General features: G+C 42.4%; 1 protein-coding gene across 3 annotated transcripts in view; it reads left to right on the plus strand.

The window, feature by feature from the left end:
• The window catches only part of BTBD2 (BTB domain containing 2), a 244896-nt gene that overhangs the window by 131285 nt on the left and 96853 nt on the right, over nt 1–16758 (plus strand). For 2 of the 3 annotated variants that reach the window (XM_068233858.1, XM_068233860.1), the window contains one exon: nt 13970–14167. The exons of the other annotated variant lie outside the window; for it this stretch is intronic. In XM_068233858.1, coding sequence (XP_068089959.1) covers nt 13970–14167 — 198 coding nt within the window. The remainder of the gene's footprint in view (nt 1–13969; nt 14168–16758) is intronic. 3 annotated transcript variants of the gene reach the window in all.

Below are 16758 nucleotides of genomic sequence, written 5' to 3' on the forward strand. Positions count from 1 at the left end.
AGTACAGGAAGAGTTGAGAAACTCCAGTTGTTATCTCTATGTAAACAAGCCATTAAGCTCTCCGACTAAGTTAGTCGTGGAGAGGGCTGTTATCTGACTTTTATTATCTCAACTGTTCCTGGACTATTTACTTTTCCTCTGGCAGAGGAGAGTTCATTACTTCACAGACTGCTCTGAAAGAATCATTTTGAATGCTGAGTGTTGTGTAATCTGCACATATTATAGAATAATGCAATGTTAGAAAAAACACTATATACCTGAAAATAAAAGTATGAGACTATTTTCTTTGCTGCTAATCTTCTAGTAATTATTCATAGTACACAACCAATTCATTATATCATTTTTTTTTTTCGCTTCAGTGTCTCTTTAAACTTGAAAAAACCAAGTCAGTCCTTATGCATTTAGATCAGGTACCCGCCACCGCCTGCCCCTCCCATCAAGACCTCCAGACAGTCCAATCATTTAAATACCTGGGTGTTCAGATAAGCCTTCCCCCACATACCTACCTACAATCTGAAGTCCTCCCCTTAATACAATTAGTTCAATCTAAATGCAAAGTATGGTCCAAGCTCTACCTTTCCGCTATTGGTAAAATTAACCTAGTTAAAATGGTACTACTACCCAAATTACTATACATTCTGCACCAATCCCCCATATATATCCCGATACACTTCTTCAAACGGGTCCACTCCCTTATTACTGCATTCATTTGGAACAACAAATGGGCTAGAATTAAACACTCCCTACTCACCAATCCCAGTGACATGAGAGGTCTTGCTCTTCCATCAATGCAACATTATTACCTTGCGGCTCAGCTGCAGCACACGGCCTCATGTAACTGGGGACCTTTACAACTTCAAGGCCCTGGGGTATAGCTTGGACCCTAATAAAGACAGTGTAGCTCTTGATCTGCTTAGAGGTGTGAGACCTTAATCACATAAAACAAATACTATCCTATCCCAAGCCCACTGCATCTGGAAGCGTGCCTGTAAACTGTACCCACTCCAAAATTATGACCCACACACCCCACTATGGCGAAACCCATTGCTTTCTGAATTTACCACAATACCGAAACCACATTATTGGGAAAAGGGGGGTATTTTCTTGGGACAAGTGGTTGTACAGGGGAAATTAATAACCAACTCCAATTTATGTAAACAATTCCCAACCTTTAACCTCCAGCAGTTTCGATACATCCAACTACACCATGCCTTTCATAGGCAGTTTGTGAATAACTAAGTCCGCATTGCTCCTCACCCTCTCCTTGCATTGCTGGAAAAAGGCCCAGCTAAACACCTTATTGGTGACCTGTACAAAGAGATGGTGTCAAGCAAAGCACTAGATCGCATGGAACCAATCATAGAAAAATGGTTAAAGGAACTGAAGACTGGCAAGATGCATTGGAGGCCCCTAAGAAAGTCTCTGTATGCATCAAAGATAGAGCTACACAAGTATATGTTTTACACCAGGCATTTCTGACCCCCGGTAGAATAATTAAATATAAACAGGATGCTTCTGACACATGCCCTAAATGTGGGACTCACTCACTTACCTTCTTCCATTTAATCTGGCAATGCCCCCCAATTCAAGCCTTAAATTTCCTGCACAACAAAATGGGCTGCCCAGTAACTAGGAACCCTAATCTATCTGTGTGAAGTATAATATCAGATGTAGATCTACAACCAAATACCAAAACTTTTATTCACGAAGCACTGTTTGCAGCCAGACAAGAAATTGCTCTTGACTGGTTGGCAGCATCGTCCCCTACATTTACACATTGGCTAAAAAGACTCAACAGAGATTTGCCCTATAAAAAAACTGGTATATTTGCACAAATCGTTTGAAGCGGTTCCACTTAATCTGGGACAGGTGGAAGGATGGGACTTGAGCTCTAACACTGTCACTGAATAGTTGCATAAAGGTCCAACGTGCTCCTTAACCTTTAATTATTTATTATGGACATTCCAACCTTTTTACCACACATCATATGTACATTCACTTGAATCCTGAATTGTGGAATGTAAACCTAACAATATTTTTTTACTGTGCATGTTTTGTGCTATACAAACCCTCAATTTGTATTTCTGTAAACCACCTTTGTTGAATATTTTCTATTTTCGTATGCTCCTTTGTAACAACTGCCCTATTGTATGCTTGGCAAACCCAACTATCTAATCACATTTTGTATACCATGACATATTTGACCAATAAAAACTCTTCAAAAAAAAAAAGATTGGAGCTGTCTGGGGAGGCTATGCTGATTGCTGGAGCCATGCTGGGTAATGTATTAACTGGCTGGATCGGGAGCGATTGGGAGGTGCTGGCTACCTATACAAGCTAGCTTAGTGCTAGCTACATCTTTTACAGCCCGGCAATCAATTGAATTAGTTCTGGGGGACCCCTGAGCAGAGCGAGCGGTATGCCTGACACCTAGCGAGCGGTATGCCCGACACTGTGTCGGGCATACCGCTAAGGAGGTTAAAGCTGCAGAGCCCTTAATTATAAAATATGGCCTGGTCACTAGGGGGGTGTAAGCCTACGGTCCTCAAGAGGTTAAATGTGTTTTTTGAAAGGATTTTGTTTGAAACTTTTATTATACTCAAGTAGGGTTGCCGTGGTATACTGGTTTTACGATCTATACCACGGTTTGATTGTGCATGGTAACCATACCGTGCACAAGCTCCTTTTACCGGTTTTAGGGGGCGGGGCGACCGGGTGGGCGGGTCGACGTAGCGGCGGGGATGCGACGCAGCAGCGAGCGCACGAACAGCGGCGGGGATACAAATACTCACTTGCAGGCAGTCAGCTCCGTCCTGAACGATGTACTGGCTTCATTGTACTTCCTGTTCTTGTATCACATTACCCTGAAACAGCACCCCCTGGGTGCTATTACAAGATGATGCAAGAACCGGAAGTAGAATGAAGCCCGTACATCAGTGAAGGACCTTGCTGCCGGCAAGTGAGTATTTATCCCTGCTGCTGCGTCCCCTCTCCCGGCTCTCTGTGCTGCGAGCACCTACTACTGGCTACACCTATCTCTGGCTACCTATGCTGCGAGCACCTACTACTGGCTACACCTATCTCTGGCTACCTTTGCTGCGAGCACTTACTACTGGCTACACCTATCCCTGACTACCTATGCTGCGAGCACCTACTACTGGCTACACCTATCCTTGGCTACCTATGCTGCGAGCACCTGCTACTGGCTACACCTATCCTGCGAGCCCCTACTACTGGCTACACCTATCCCTGGCTACCTTTGCTGCTAGCACCTACTACTGGCTACACCTATCCCTGGCTAACTTTACTGCGAGCACCTACTACTGGCTACACCTATCCCTGGCTACCTTTGCTGCGAGCACCTACTACTTGCTACACCTATCCCTGGCTATCTTTGCTGCGAGCACCTACTGTTGGCTACACCTATCCCTGGCTACCTTTGCTGCGAGCACCTACTACTGGCTACACCTATTCCTGGCTACCTATGCTGCAAGCACCTACTACTGGCTACAACTATCCCTGGCTACCTATGCTGCCATCAACTACTACTGGCTACACCTATCCCTGGCTACCTTTGCTGTGAGGACCTACTACTGGCTATACCTATCCCTGGCTACATATGCTGCCAGCAACTACTACTGGCTACACCTATCCCTGGCTACCTTTGCTGTGAGCACCTACTGGTGGCTGCACCTACTGGTGGCTACACCTATCATTGCCTACCTATACTGCGGCCACCTATTACTGGCTACACCTATCCCTGGCTACAAATACTGCGGCCACCTACTACTGGCTACAGAGGGGGGCCCCGAGTCCAAATAATTGTATAATACCTTATACCGTCATACCGTGGTATTTCTTTTTACGGTTATCATACCGTGGAATTTCATACCGTTGCAACCCTATACTGAAGAAGTATTCTAGACATTTGATTGACACAGTTTGGTAAGTTACAGGCTAAAATGTCATGAAAATTAATTGAACCACTTTTTGCACAGAAATCAAGCTGAAACTGAGCACCAGAGAGGTTAAAAGGTTGTCCCTTGGCAGCCTCTGTCATGGCAGAAAGGGATAGATGAACACACAGAACACATGGTCCTCAGATTTAGATTTGGTGTATACAGTATGTGTGTCACTAAGATATGTTAATGTGGTGTTTGCCTTGCACCCTGTGCATTCCCGACTAAAGGGGCCCATACACTGGGCGATTTCAGCCATCTACCGATCGTCCGCAAATCGATGCACGATTTCGAACAATTTGATCTGACAGGACGGAAAATCTAGGTCGATCTGCTGGCAGCAGATCGATGACCCATAGAGTTGCATTGAATCTAATGGTGCAGTAATGCATTTAGATTGATTTTCAATGGATTTCCAATGGATTTAATTCTGAAATCTATTAGAAATCTGTTCCTAGTATGTGGCACACATAAGATAGATTCAACCTGACAGGCATCTGACAGAAATCTATCTGATGGTCGAATTTGCTGCACATCTATCAGTGTATGGCCACCTAAAGCCTGTTGCGGCTTAAATCAGAATCACTTTTATTTCGCCAAGCACCACAGGGTCGTGCCCGGAATTGGTCTTGGCACAATGAATACAGGGCTTATACATAGAAACGTAAGAGGCATCAGGACATAGAACATAGTAGACATCACTTCATCACATAAACATATCCATAAACCACAATTTTCCATAACCAGGTGGGTTCCATGCCTAAAGTCAGCGTGGAGGAGCAGGGGGCAGCCTAAGGGGGGAGAGCATGAGCAGAGTTTATCGCGTTCAGCAAATTTACAGCTGAGGGGAAGAAGCTGTTTTTGTGTCTCGTGGTCTTTGTAGAGATGGACCGATACCTCAGATACCTCCGCCCCACGTGGAGCCAACTGAAAAACTGGTGGCCTGGTGGGAGGGATCATTTGCAATCTTCAGTGCTCTGGAGCCTAGTCTGGCATTATAGAGGGAGTCCAGGGCAGGAAGTTGGTTCCCGATGAACCTTTCCGCTGACCTGATGACCTTCTGTAGTTTGTGTCTGTCGTTATCGGTGGAGCCTGCATACCAGACAGGATGGAGGAACAGAGGACAGATTCAATGGTTGCGGTATAGAAGCTCCTCAGGAGTTTTGGGGACATGCCGAACTTCCTCAGTTGGCGGAGGAAGTAGAGCCTTTGCTGAGCTTTCCTCTGGGCGGAGACAGTGTTTGCCTTCCACTTCAGGGTATTGGAGATGGTGGTGCCCAGGAGGCGTACACAGGGCACTCTTTCCACCACCACCCCTCCAGTGTGCAGTGGAGGTGTGGTGGAGGCTTGCTTCCTAAAGTCAATGATAATCTCAACGGTTTTTGCATTGTTGAGGACCAGCTTGTTCTCCCTGCACCAGTGGCAAATCCTGTCAACCTGCTGGCGGTATTCCTGCTTGTCATTGTTGATCAGGCCTTACTATGGTGGTGTCATCTGCAAATTTCATTACCTTGACAGAATTTGCAGAAGATCTGCATTTGTTTGTGTACAATGTGTTTGGTTGTGGATTTTTCACTTGCTTTTAAAATTAATGGTATTTTGTTCCGAACAGAAATATTTGCTATGCTAGACTGTAAGACTAGATGATAATGAACATATCTAGGGCAGGGCTTCCCAACCCTGTCCTCAAAGCCCACCAACAATGGCCACAACTTAAGGTGGCCATACACAGATAGTTTTGCAGCAGATTCGACCATCAAATAGATTTGTCGGATGCCTGTCAGGTCAAATCTGACAGGAATCTCATCAGATGTGTGCCACATACTAGGAACAGATTTCCAGTAGATTTCAGAATGAAATCTATTGGAAATCTATTGAATATCGATCTAAAGGCATTACTGCACCATTAGATCCAATGCAACTCTATGGGCCATCGATCTGCTGGCAGATTTTCCATCCTGTCAGATAGATCAAATCGATCAAAATCTGCCACAAATCGATCAATAGATTTTATAGAATAGATTTTTGATTGATCGATTCCATAGAATCAATTGATGGCTGAAATCGATCAGTGTATGGGCCCGTTTACTAAGCTCATCTACTGTCTTTAATAACAATTCTGTGTTGCTATTACTGTTATCACCAGGCTGATAAAGCATTTAGTATTCACTAAGCAATTTACCTAAGGCAAACATTAAAATAAGGATTCTGTTCTTAGGCTATGGAATGATTTCTAAAGTTGAGGTTTCAATCCTTAACCATTTTAGCCGATTGGACGTGACTGTCACGTACAAAAGGCTGCTGTTGTGCTGCTGCGAGCTCTGGTGCCGCCCCCGTTAGCCCGGAGATCAATGAATGGGAACAAATCCCCGGTAGAAAGGCCGACAGCTTCTAATGAGAAGCCACAGTCTTTCTGAAAAAAAAATCACGTCCCCCTTATACTTCCTGTACGCGAGAGTGCTCGCTTACAGGATGGAATTAAGACTGTGGCCATCTTGTGGCCAAATAGTAAAACTAAATGTACATTTTTTTTTTTCACACAAAACACAAAAAATACATTTAAAATTTACTGTTTACCTCCCCCCCCCCCCACACCCAAATACCCAAATTTAAATGTTTAACAAAAAAAAAAACCAGTTACCTAAGGGTCTAAACTTTTTAAATATGCATGTCAAGAGATTATATTACTAATATTTTTTAAATTATAAGCTTGTAAATAGTGATGGACGTAAAACTGAAAAATGCACCTTTATTTCCAAATAAAATATTGGCGCTATACATTGTGATAAGGACATAATTGAAATGGTTTAAGTACCGGGACAAATGGGCAAATAAAATGTGTGGGCTTTAATTATGGTAGCATGTATTATTTTAAAGCTATAATGGCCAAAAACTGAGAAATAACGATTTTTTTTCCCCATTTTTTTTCTTAATTTTCCTGTTAAAATGAATTTAGAAAATAATAATTCTTAGCAAAATGTACCACCCAAAGAAAGCCTGCATTGGTTGCAGAAAAAATAAGATATGGATCAATTCATTGTGATAATTAGTGATACAGTTATTGGCGAATGTATGGGAAGTGAAAATTGCATAATGCATAAGGTTAAAAACAACTGAAGGCTGAAATGGTTAAAATACCGACAGAATTATAAACTTAAAGACATGTTAATTCAGAGATAAATGTATGTGAAAACAACTGTAAACTGTAACGATTGGTGTCAGCACGCAGAGAGAATCTGATTATTGGCGATCTGCAGTATCACCAAGAATACAGATATATGCCCGATTATTGATGATCTGCAGAATCACCGATAATACAGATATATTACTAACCTCTGGACACCTATATAGTGTGAGTGTTTGGTGCAACAGTAATAACTTTGAGTGAGGACCACCCGAGGAGCAGGTGGTCCTTGGCAGTATGAGAAATACCTCCCTTTGGAAGTGCAGCAGCCTGAGACCTCCAAGGGGCGGAGTCTCAGGCTGAATAGCTAGAAAACCCAGTGACTAGTGACCCCTGGAAGATGGGCGTCACAAGCAGGTCCGGAGAATAACACGAATGATAACACAATTCCCTAGTCTTGGGTGCGAGGTCCGTGGTCTCAGCACCCTGGAACTAGTCTGGAATATAACACAAATAATACAGTTCCCTAGTCTTTGGGTGTGAGGTCCTTGGTCTCTACACCCTGGAACTAGTCTGAATAATACAACACAAAGACAATACAGTTCCCTAGTCTTTGGGTGTGAGGTCCTTGGTCTCTACACCCTGGAACTAGTCTGAATAATAATACAATAATAAAAAGAAGTAATTTGGCTCAGTGTGAATTCCCAGGTCCTCCTGGTTCAAACACACTGTGGGATCTGACTAAGGTCTGTATGCTTCCACGTAAATGTGTTCGCAATGGCAGACAACCAGCAACTGGCAAGCAAGCTGTATATATAGTTGCAGGACTCTGCCGCCCCGCCCGAGCCACTCAGCCAATCAGGAGTCCAGCAGGAATCAGCTGATCGTCCTGATCAGCTGATCCACCTCCAGCTGGTATAAAGGTCCTGACTTCTGGCGGACGCGCGCGTAGCTCTCCATGCAGGTGCACTAACAGACCCAGCCACACCAGACACACACTGCTGCATGCAAACCGCCGCGTTGGACGCGGAAACAGCCGCTTTGCTGCCAGTACATGCGGCGGCTTTTCCGCGATCTATCATAGTGTCAGACGCATGCTGCTGCGTACAAACAGCTGCGCTGGACACGGAGCCAGCCGCCTTGCTGTCAGTACACGCGGCGTCTTTTCCGCGTTTTCTCACATAAACTGTGTGAGGAATTATTACCTGGCTTGAGCTGTCATTAAGTGGAGTGTTACTTTAGACTGCACTGTAAAGTGAAGCATTCTGAGCTGTCTGCTTTATTTTTTATTAGTTTGTGCGGAATGCGATTCTGTATAGAGAGAAATATTTACAGCAGGCACATAGAGAGGAAGAGAGAGACACCAAGCATGTATATACACCGCTACACACAGACCCAGAAACATACACACACCCACAGCCTCTCTCTCTCTCCTTCCCTGGCTGCCCTACACAGGCTAGCTGTAATCGTCCTGGCAGCAGGAGGGGGAGAGCTACATCATGCCTGCAAGTGCGTCTCCCCTCCCTATCTAATGCAGGTGATAAGAACTACAAAGGTGATAACTTAAGACTGGAGTGATAAGACAACAATCTCTCACCGTGAAAGCTTATCACTACATGTCATTAACCACTTGATGCCCCATGAAGTGAAAATAAGTCCCTGCACTCTCTTCCCTACAAAAACGTAGATAACACTGTTTAGTTATCTCTGAGCTGATTGCCAAAGTAATCAGAGCTGAACTGTGAAAATGACTAGGGTAGGGAAGTGGGTAAGGCAAGCATCTTTAGTGAATTAACACTTAAAATACTGATTTATGTGTGGTGATAAGTTTTCACCTGCCTTATTATTACTAATATGATCTTAGTAAATACTTGTTTTGCAGAAAACCATAAACCTTTATAGGTGAGTTAATTAACCACTTAAGCCTAACTGGACGTGTATACACATCCACTGTGTTTGTAGAGGGTGCACCACCAGTTTGTTACCAAATGAGGCACCTGGTATTTTAATCGGGACGAGTTGTAGAATACATTTTGATGTGTTTTAAAGCTTGGACCCACATCACATAAGAAATGAGTAAGGACAAGCTCAATCCAACATAAAATTTAATTTTCAAAATTATAATGAAACTTGGGAAAGCATTAGTAAATCTACACAAGACATATGCAGTAACATTTTAACCATGATAAATAGTAGAATAGATTTTAGGGTTAAGGGTTATGTCTTATGTATTCTTTTTAGTAACAAACTGAATCCAAGCAATAACATTTTCTTATATTCTGTACCAAAACCAAGACTTGTAAAATGAAAAAAATGATGGAATATTAAAAAAACCAAAACTATATTGTTGCCTTAGGAACTTAGCTTTTTAAATGTGTGTGCCTTGAGGGTATATTATGGTTATTTTTGCAGATAAGGGCCCATATGCAATTCACTTTTTCACCTGAGGTTTCTCCTTGGTGATATTTTCACACCTTCTGAATTGAATGCGTTTTAAGCCACCAGCAATCAAGAAAATACTCAAAATAATTTCCAAAGTACTTTTTTCACTTACTTTTTGGTGCTGTTGCAATTGCAAATTTCTAAAAAAAAAATTGGAGAAAACTCAGGAGAAAAAGTTACCGTATTTTTCGGAATATAAGACGCTCCGGCATATAAGACGCACCTAGATTTAGAGGGCAAAAATCAGGAAAAAAAAAATAAACTAAACCTAGGTGCATCTATGGTGCAGGGGCTTCTTATGGACCTCTAACTCCCCCAAAACTGTCTTTATCTAAGCTACACTGCCCATCTATACTAACACCTGCTACACTACACTTCACTTCACCCCTGCTGCCCCCATCAACTACACATTACTTCACTAACCCCTACTACAACTACACTACACTACACTACACTACAGTATACTACACTTCCCTCACTAACATCTGCAGCCAACCCAAACTACACTACACTTCACTAAGTAACCCCTTCAGCCAACCCAAACACTACACTACACCCCTGCTGCATCTCACCTGATCCTGTCGCCGCGATCTTCCCCCTCCTCCATCTGCCTGTCATCACCCGAGAGTCGCAGCCGCCATCATCTGAGGGTCCCATTAGGTGTGATCAGAGGGTCCAGCAATACCATCCAGTATCCCCGCTCTTGGTTGCCGGATCCTCTTCGCTGCAGTCATGCTTGTATGCAGCCCCGGGGTGATCACGCGGTGATTACGCGCTGCCGGGGCCGCCTTCCTCCATAGTTACAGCGTCCTCTTCTTAGATACAGTGCCCCGTTCTGCGTGACGAGCGGCGCACGTACGCCTGACGTCATGCGTGACCCCGGCGCACATGCGCCGCTCGTCACACAGAAGGGGGCACTGTATCTAAGAAGAGGACGCCGTAACTATGGAGGAAGGCGGCCCCGGCAGCGCGTAATCACCGCGAGCCTGCATACAAGCATGACTGCAGTGAAGAGGAGCCAGCGACTTGGACACTTAAAGAGCGGGGATCAGTCGGGGATACTGGATGGGATTGCTGGACCCTCTGATGACGGCTGCTGCGACATTTGATGACGGCGGACAGACGAAGGAGGCTATGATCGCGGCGGCAGGATCCGGTAAGTATGTTATGGGGCGAAAATACCGTACCTTTGGAATATAAGACGCACCCACTTTTCCCCCCCAGTTTTGGGGAAGAAAAAGTGCGTCTTATATTCCGAAAAATTGCAAAAGGTTCCAAAGTCTTTTAATCATCAATGGTGTACAGTGAGAAAGCAAAAACCACAAAACAGAAAAAAGGCACCTTTATTTCCAAATGCAATATTGTCACCATACATTGTGCTAGGAACAGAATCTAAAAGTTATAATAACCAAGATGGATAGGCAACCACATTTGTGGTTTTAACTTATAGTTAGCAGTGTTTATTGTAAAGCTATAATGGATGTAAATGACGAAATTGTGTGTCTCTTCCCCCCCCTTTAAAATGCATAGAACATAAGGTAATTACTAAACATAAATATAACTCACTAAAAGCCTAATTTGTCCTGAAAAAAATATATAGATCATTTAGGTGTGATAAGTAGTAATAGTTATTGGCAAATGAATGGGATCAGTGCTTGTCCTGTAGTGGTTAAGTGTCTCAGCAGAGCTGATTAACTACCTCTATGGATTTCCACAAAACATACACTGTACAGCAGGAGGAGGTGACGGCACTTCACAAGGCAGGCTGCATCTGAATGATGAACTGCATGGATGTGCAGAGCCTAAATATAGGCAGGTTACACAACTTGCATTTAAAACAGAGGCAACAAAATGGAGGAGGTTGGCTTCCAAAAACAGTTTGCCCGCAGTATTCCATACTAGACTCTTCCACTGCAGTGAGGTATGCCCATGGAAGAGACCTTAACCACTAATTAACAAAAAACATAGAGTGAATCTGTGAGCAGCTGGCCATAAAATGGTTTACACGTTTTCTTTAGGAACAGAGAAATTGGCAGCGCCCCTAGTCGGGCTGCTCCTGAAATGACTACCAACAGAGGTGTGCAGAGCCCCCTAGAGGCTAAATACACACCTTGAATTCAAAACAGATGCAAACTATGTACTAAACCTAACTAAAACTCAGATTAAAACATAGAACTGATGTCGGTGGTCGCAGCACAATGGAACTTGATGAGAATTGGCCATGTTACATCGAAATACGCAGGAACACATAGCTGTACTGTGAACGGTAAACCTGAAAGTGTATGGACTTTCCTGTTACCATGCAGATTGTACTCTGTGTGCGGTGCTTCAAAACTGACAGTGCAGCACATAGTGTGAAAGGGCCCTAATTAAGGTGCCACCTTTTTAATAGTTTTCTATTTATTCCATTTTTTTTTGTTTTTATAATCAAATCTAATGTCTAATTTTTTTTTAAGCTTTAGAGTCAAAAACTTGTATGGCCATACACTAGTAGATGGTTACTCACTGTGCCCAAAAGATCCCTCTCTGATCAAAATCTGATCGAGCTGGATCTATTCCTGATGCACACTAAATGGATTTTTTCTTTCAACTTTCGTTTGATTTTGATTTTCTTTTACAAAGTTATAAAAGATAAAATATTGAAATGCACAACAAACATATAGAGCCACAAAAAAAATTGTGCTATGTATGCATAATATAAACTGAACATAACAGATGTCCATCTAGCAAATAACCCAAACACAAGAGGGTCTCTCCAAAAAGTAACACATTTTATTTAAGGGACATATCCCTGATTTAAAACCATTAGAAACTGCAGCAGACAGAAACATGGCTATACATAGTACTAGATGTGTATAATGCCAAAACAATAGTCCTAGTAAGTAGTTGATCAAAATGACAAATGCTGCGTGACCAAATTACAAGTATAGAACCACATATGTACCAGCAATTAATTAAAGGACCACTATCGTGAAAATTGCAACATTTTAAATACATGTAAACACATACAAATAAGAAGTATGTTTCTTCCAGAGTAAAATGAGCTATAGATTACTTTTCTCTTATGTTGCTGTCACTTACAGTATGTAGTAAAATTCTGACAGAACCAACAGGTTTTTGACTAGCCCATCTCCTCACAGGAGGTTTTCTGTGTTTTATTTATTTTCAAAAGTACTTAGTGAATAGCAGTTGCTTCATCCATCTGCCAAAAAAGTGTGCAGCGAGCAGATAGGCTGGCCGATATTGTTATAAAAATGCTTTTCAGGTAATGTCTTTATAAAGAATAAAGGCCATGCTGAGACACCCCCATAATTAGATGGACTAGTCAAAATCTGTCGGTTCTGTCAGATTTCTTCTACCTACTGCAAGTGAGAGCAACATAGGAAAAACTAATTTATGGCTCATTTTACTCTGGAAGAAACCCACTTTGTATTTGTATGTGTTTTCGTGTATTTTAAATTTTACAATTTTTCGCAATAGTGGTCCTTTAACACACTCTAATTGGCATCCCAGAGAGTACATAGTATAGGTAGTCCCTGGATAACAAACGATATAGGAACTGTAGTTCCTATTCTTAACCTGAATCTATTCTTAAGACGGAACGCTGCGACATCTTTGTCTCTTCTGTGCCTCCTGTGCTTGTTTGTCCCCGTGCCTCTGTTTGCGCCCATGTTTCTCCGTTTGTCCTCCCTTTTTGCCTCTGACCCCCCACCCCCCTGTTTGTCCCCCCGGTGCCTCTGTATACAAAGACCAAGAGTTTACGTTGTCTACACACAGTAGACCGCCGTTGTCCCCTCCCCCCCCCCTCCCCCAAAATGTGGGATTATTCCAGGCCATGGCTATATGTACAGGTGTACCCTAATCTTGGCCACCTTTGTGTTCAGCAGTGGATTCAGCAGTCCTTTGCTGATACCTAATGTGTTTCTTTACTGGCAGTTCTCAGTAAAACTCTATTCATGCTCTCCCTACTCCTCACTATTGTCTGTAGTGTTCATACTGCTCTGCAGGAAGCCAAGCAAACAGGTCTGTATAGTCATAGTTTTTAGACTGTCATCCAAAACAAAAATACAAAACATATTTTCAGGTGAGATGAAAAAGCTAATAAACATGCTTCTGTAGATCAAAGTCCATTTCCAAGGAAAAAATGTTTTTGGGATGTTTGCTACTGCCCTGTGTCCCCATTCTCACTACAGGAAGTGAGTTTAGTAAAAGCAATAAGGTGCAGTTAAGAAGTAATCTATGTTTCTATTACATGACTGCTTCGATTTGCCTTTGCGATTTAAATCAATATACACAGGTTTTTTTAATCTTTAGCACACACTTTAATACTGTTTAAATAAACACATTTTTGTGTTTCTGAAAAACCTTACTATTTTAAAACTTTTCAACTTTTAAGAGTTTTTTTTCTTTCTTTTTCTTTTTTCCATTTGTGATTCTCTTACAGATACTTTAGTTGCTGTTTTGGAACGAGACACACTGGGGATCCGTGAAATCAGACTCTTTAATGCAGTAGTTCGTTGGTCTGAGGCAGAATGCCAACGACAGCAGCACCCAATAACATCCGACAACAAGCGCAAAGCACTTGGCAAAGCATTGTCACTTATCCGTTTCCCGCTTATGACCATTGAAGAGTTTGCTGCAGGTATTTTTTTAACCACTAATTAACAATTTTACCCTTAAAGGGAATCTGGAAATCTGAAATGAAAGAAATATGAAGGGTACCATTTTTTTACTACCTGCCTGGCTTGTTCTTAACTTTGGTCTCCAATTCTTTCTGAGTTACTGTGTCTGACACCACAGACTAAATATACAGTTCTGGAAAACAACCTTGACTGGCTGTCTGCTTGTTTCAGGTTTGTCCTTCAAAGGGGACCTGAATTCGTAGGGCTCTATTCACAATGGGCAGTTCGGTAAAATCATTTTGTTTGGTAAAATACCGAATTCGGTATTTTACACCTTCCCCCCCCCCCCCCCCCCCCCCCCCCATATTCAGTAAAGTTTTTCCGTTTTTACTGAACAAACATGCCTCAATTCACTAAGCCCTGCTCGGTAAATGTCACTTACCAGCGTGGAGCAGGTCAGCAGGCAGGCAGGGAGCTGTGTGTGTGTGACTTGGAGGTTTACTGTCCTATGCAGCCACTGGGGGGGAGGGGGGGGTGCTCTTCTGTATATTATAATACAGATTTAGACATCTGACAATTCTGAAGGCTTTCCTGCATCTCTAGTTTCCCCTTCTTTGATACAGTGAGGCCCTATTGGCTGCCTGACTCTCCCAAAGGCTGTCTGTTAAATCCACCACACAGAGACAGCATGGAAAGAGCGAGTTATCGGCTGCTGTGAGCTGGAGAAAAATACCGAACACTTTTGGCCAGTAAATTAAATGCAGAAATCTTGGTGAATTGACATTTCCTGAGGTAATTACCGTACAAGTTGGTAATCTACCTCACTAGTTGAACTCTGATTTTCTTTGCGGTGATAGGTTTAGTGAATTGTAATTTGGGAAGGTGATCGGTAAAATCGGCTATTTTCAGCATTACCGAATGCGCTAATGCTTTGTGAATAGAGCCTATGGTAGGAAATCTTTGCCTACAGCTTTTCAACTTTGTTATAATACAGAATTTCAAAAAAGCTTTAACATATAAGGAACAAGTATATTAAATTTGTGGGAATATGCAGCCCATGGCCTAGGCTGTAGATATGCAATCTGGGAGTGTCTCGAGACACGCTTTCCTGCCCTACTTAGTTATAGATGGTTGTAGATTTCGCATCCTTTCAGTCTCAGCCTTTTGCCCAGTATTACTAAAAATTAAATTAATTATATTATTAGCAAAAGTATAAAATGAACTCAACCCAATAATTTTTGAGAATTGAGCCTGGCATTAAAGAGATGCTTTCATAATTTATAATTTTACAGTAATAAATTGTACCAATTGTGTTATAAAACGGGAAATAAAAATACATGAAAAATTAAAATATGTAAATAAAAAAGAGCACCTAAATGAGTAGATATAATAAGTAGTGTGATGCTCTTAATTCTCGCTTGCATGCAGATTTAATGCAAATTGTATGTAGCTTGGAACTGGGTATAGCACATACACTTTCTGTTAATTTGTATTGGGCAAATTTCCAAGCTACATACAAAAAGCTTGAAGTTTCTACTCAAGCTGGAATTTATACCATCTAATTGACCATCTCTACAGCTGCATCTTTCTATTCCCAGGTTTGTGCAAAGGACAAGAGAACATGAGCTACATATAGAGGAAAGGACATTTTAGCACCTGTTTAGAAAGGGATTCTTCACAGTAAGGGCTGGCGCACACCAGAGCGGTTCTGGAGCGTTTTTAAAAACGCTTGGGTAATGTATTTCAGTGGGCTGGTGCACACCAGAGCGGTTTGTTTTTTTCCACAAACGCAAACTCGGGGCTGCAGCATTTTTTAGATTTTTGAGGAGTTTCTGCCTCCATGTAAAGTATAGGAAAGTGGAAAAAGCGCTCTTAAAAATGCTAGATCAGAGCGGTTTTCCAAGCGTTTGTGTTACAGAAACTGTTCAGTAACAGCTTTACTGTAACAATATATGAAATCTGCTACACAAAAACACTCCAAAAAAGGCTAGGCATGTTTAGAAAATCTCTCTAAACCTGCCTAGAATTGCTCTGAAAATCTGCTTCAAAACCTCTAGCGTTTTGCGGATCTGCTGGAGGTTTTTGATGTGCACTGGCCCTAATAGAGGCTGAAATGTGAAGTCTCTTACCAGCCAAAGTAGTGATGGCAAATTGCATTTTGCCATTTAAAAAGAGCTTAGAGGTTTTCTTTATCTTGAAGACCATCCACAACTACAATTGCTAGGTTTAGGAAAGTGATAACTTGATCCAGCCAGGGAGATCATTTTTTACCTTTGCGGCTTTTTCCTTTAGATTAAAGTAAACCTGTAAGTTTAATGGAGGCAAATGTTAAAAACTTATCTCGCTAGAGGGAAACCTCTGGATCCTCCAGAGGCTGCTTATGTCCTCCTGCAGACCACCACTTCTCGCCGGGACCCTCTGAAAGCTTGTAGCAACGCTTCATGGCGCTGTGAATGAGTTTGGTTGTTCTGTGCAGGCACAGGGCGGTGGTTCCATGTTATCGCGCAAGCGTGGGGACCTCCCTGTGCAGAATGGCTATGCTCCGTCGACAAGCCCTTGTCAAAATAGTTTTAGTGGTCCCTTCACTGTAATGGTGAGGTGAAGGGGACAA

This window comes from Hyperolius riggenbachi, chromosome 1, assembly GCF_040937935.1.
Source record: "Hyperolius riggenbachi isolate aHypRig1 chromosome 1, aHypRig1.pri, whole genome shotgun sequence".
NCBI lineage: Eukaryota > Metazoa > Chordata > Amphibia > Anura > Hyperoliidae > Hyperolius > Hyperolius riggenbachi.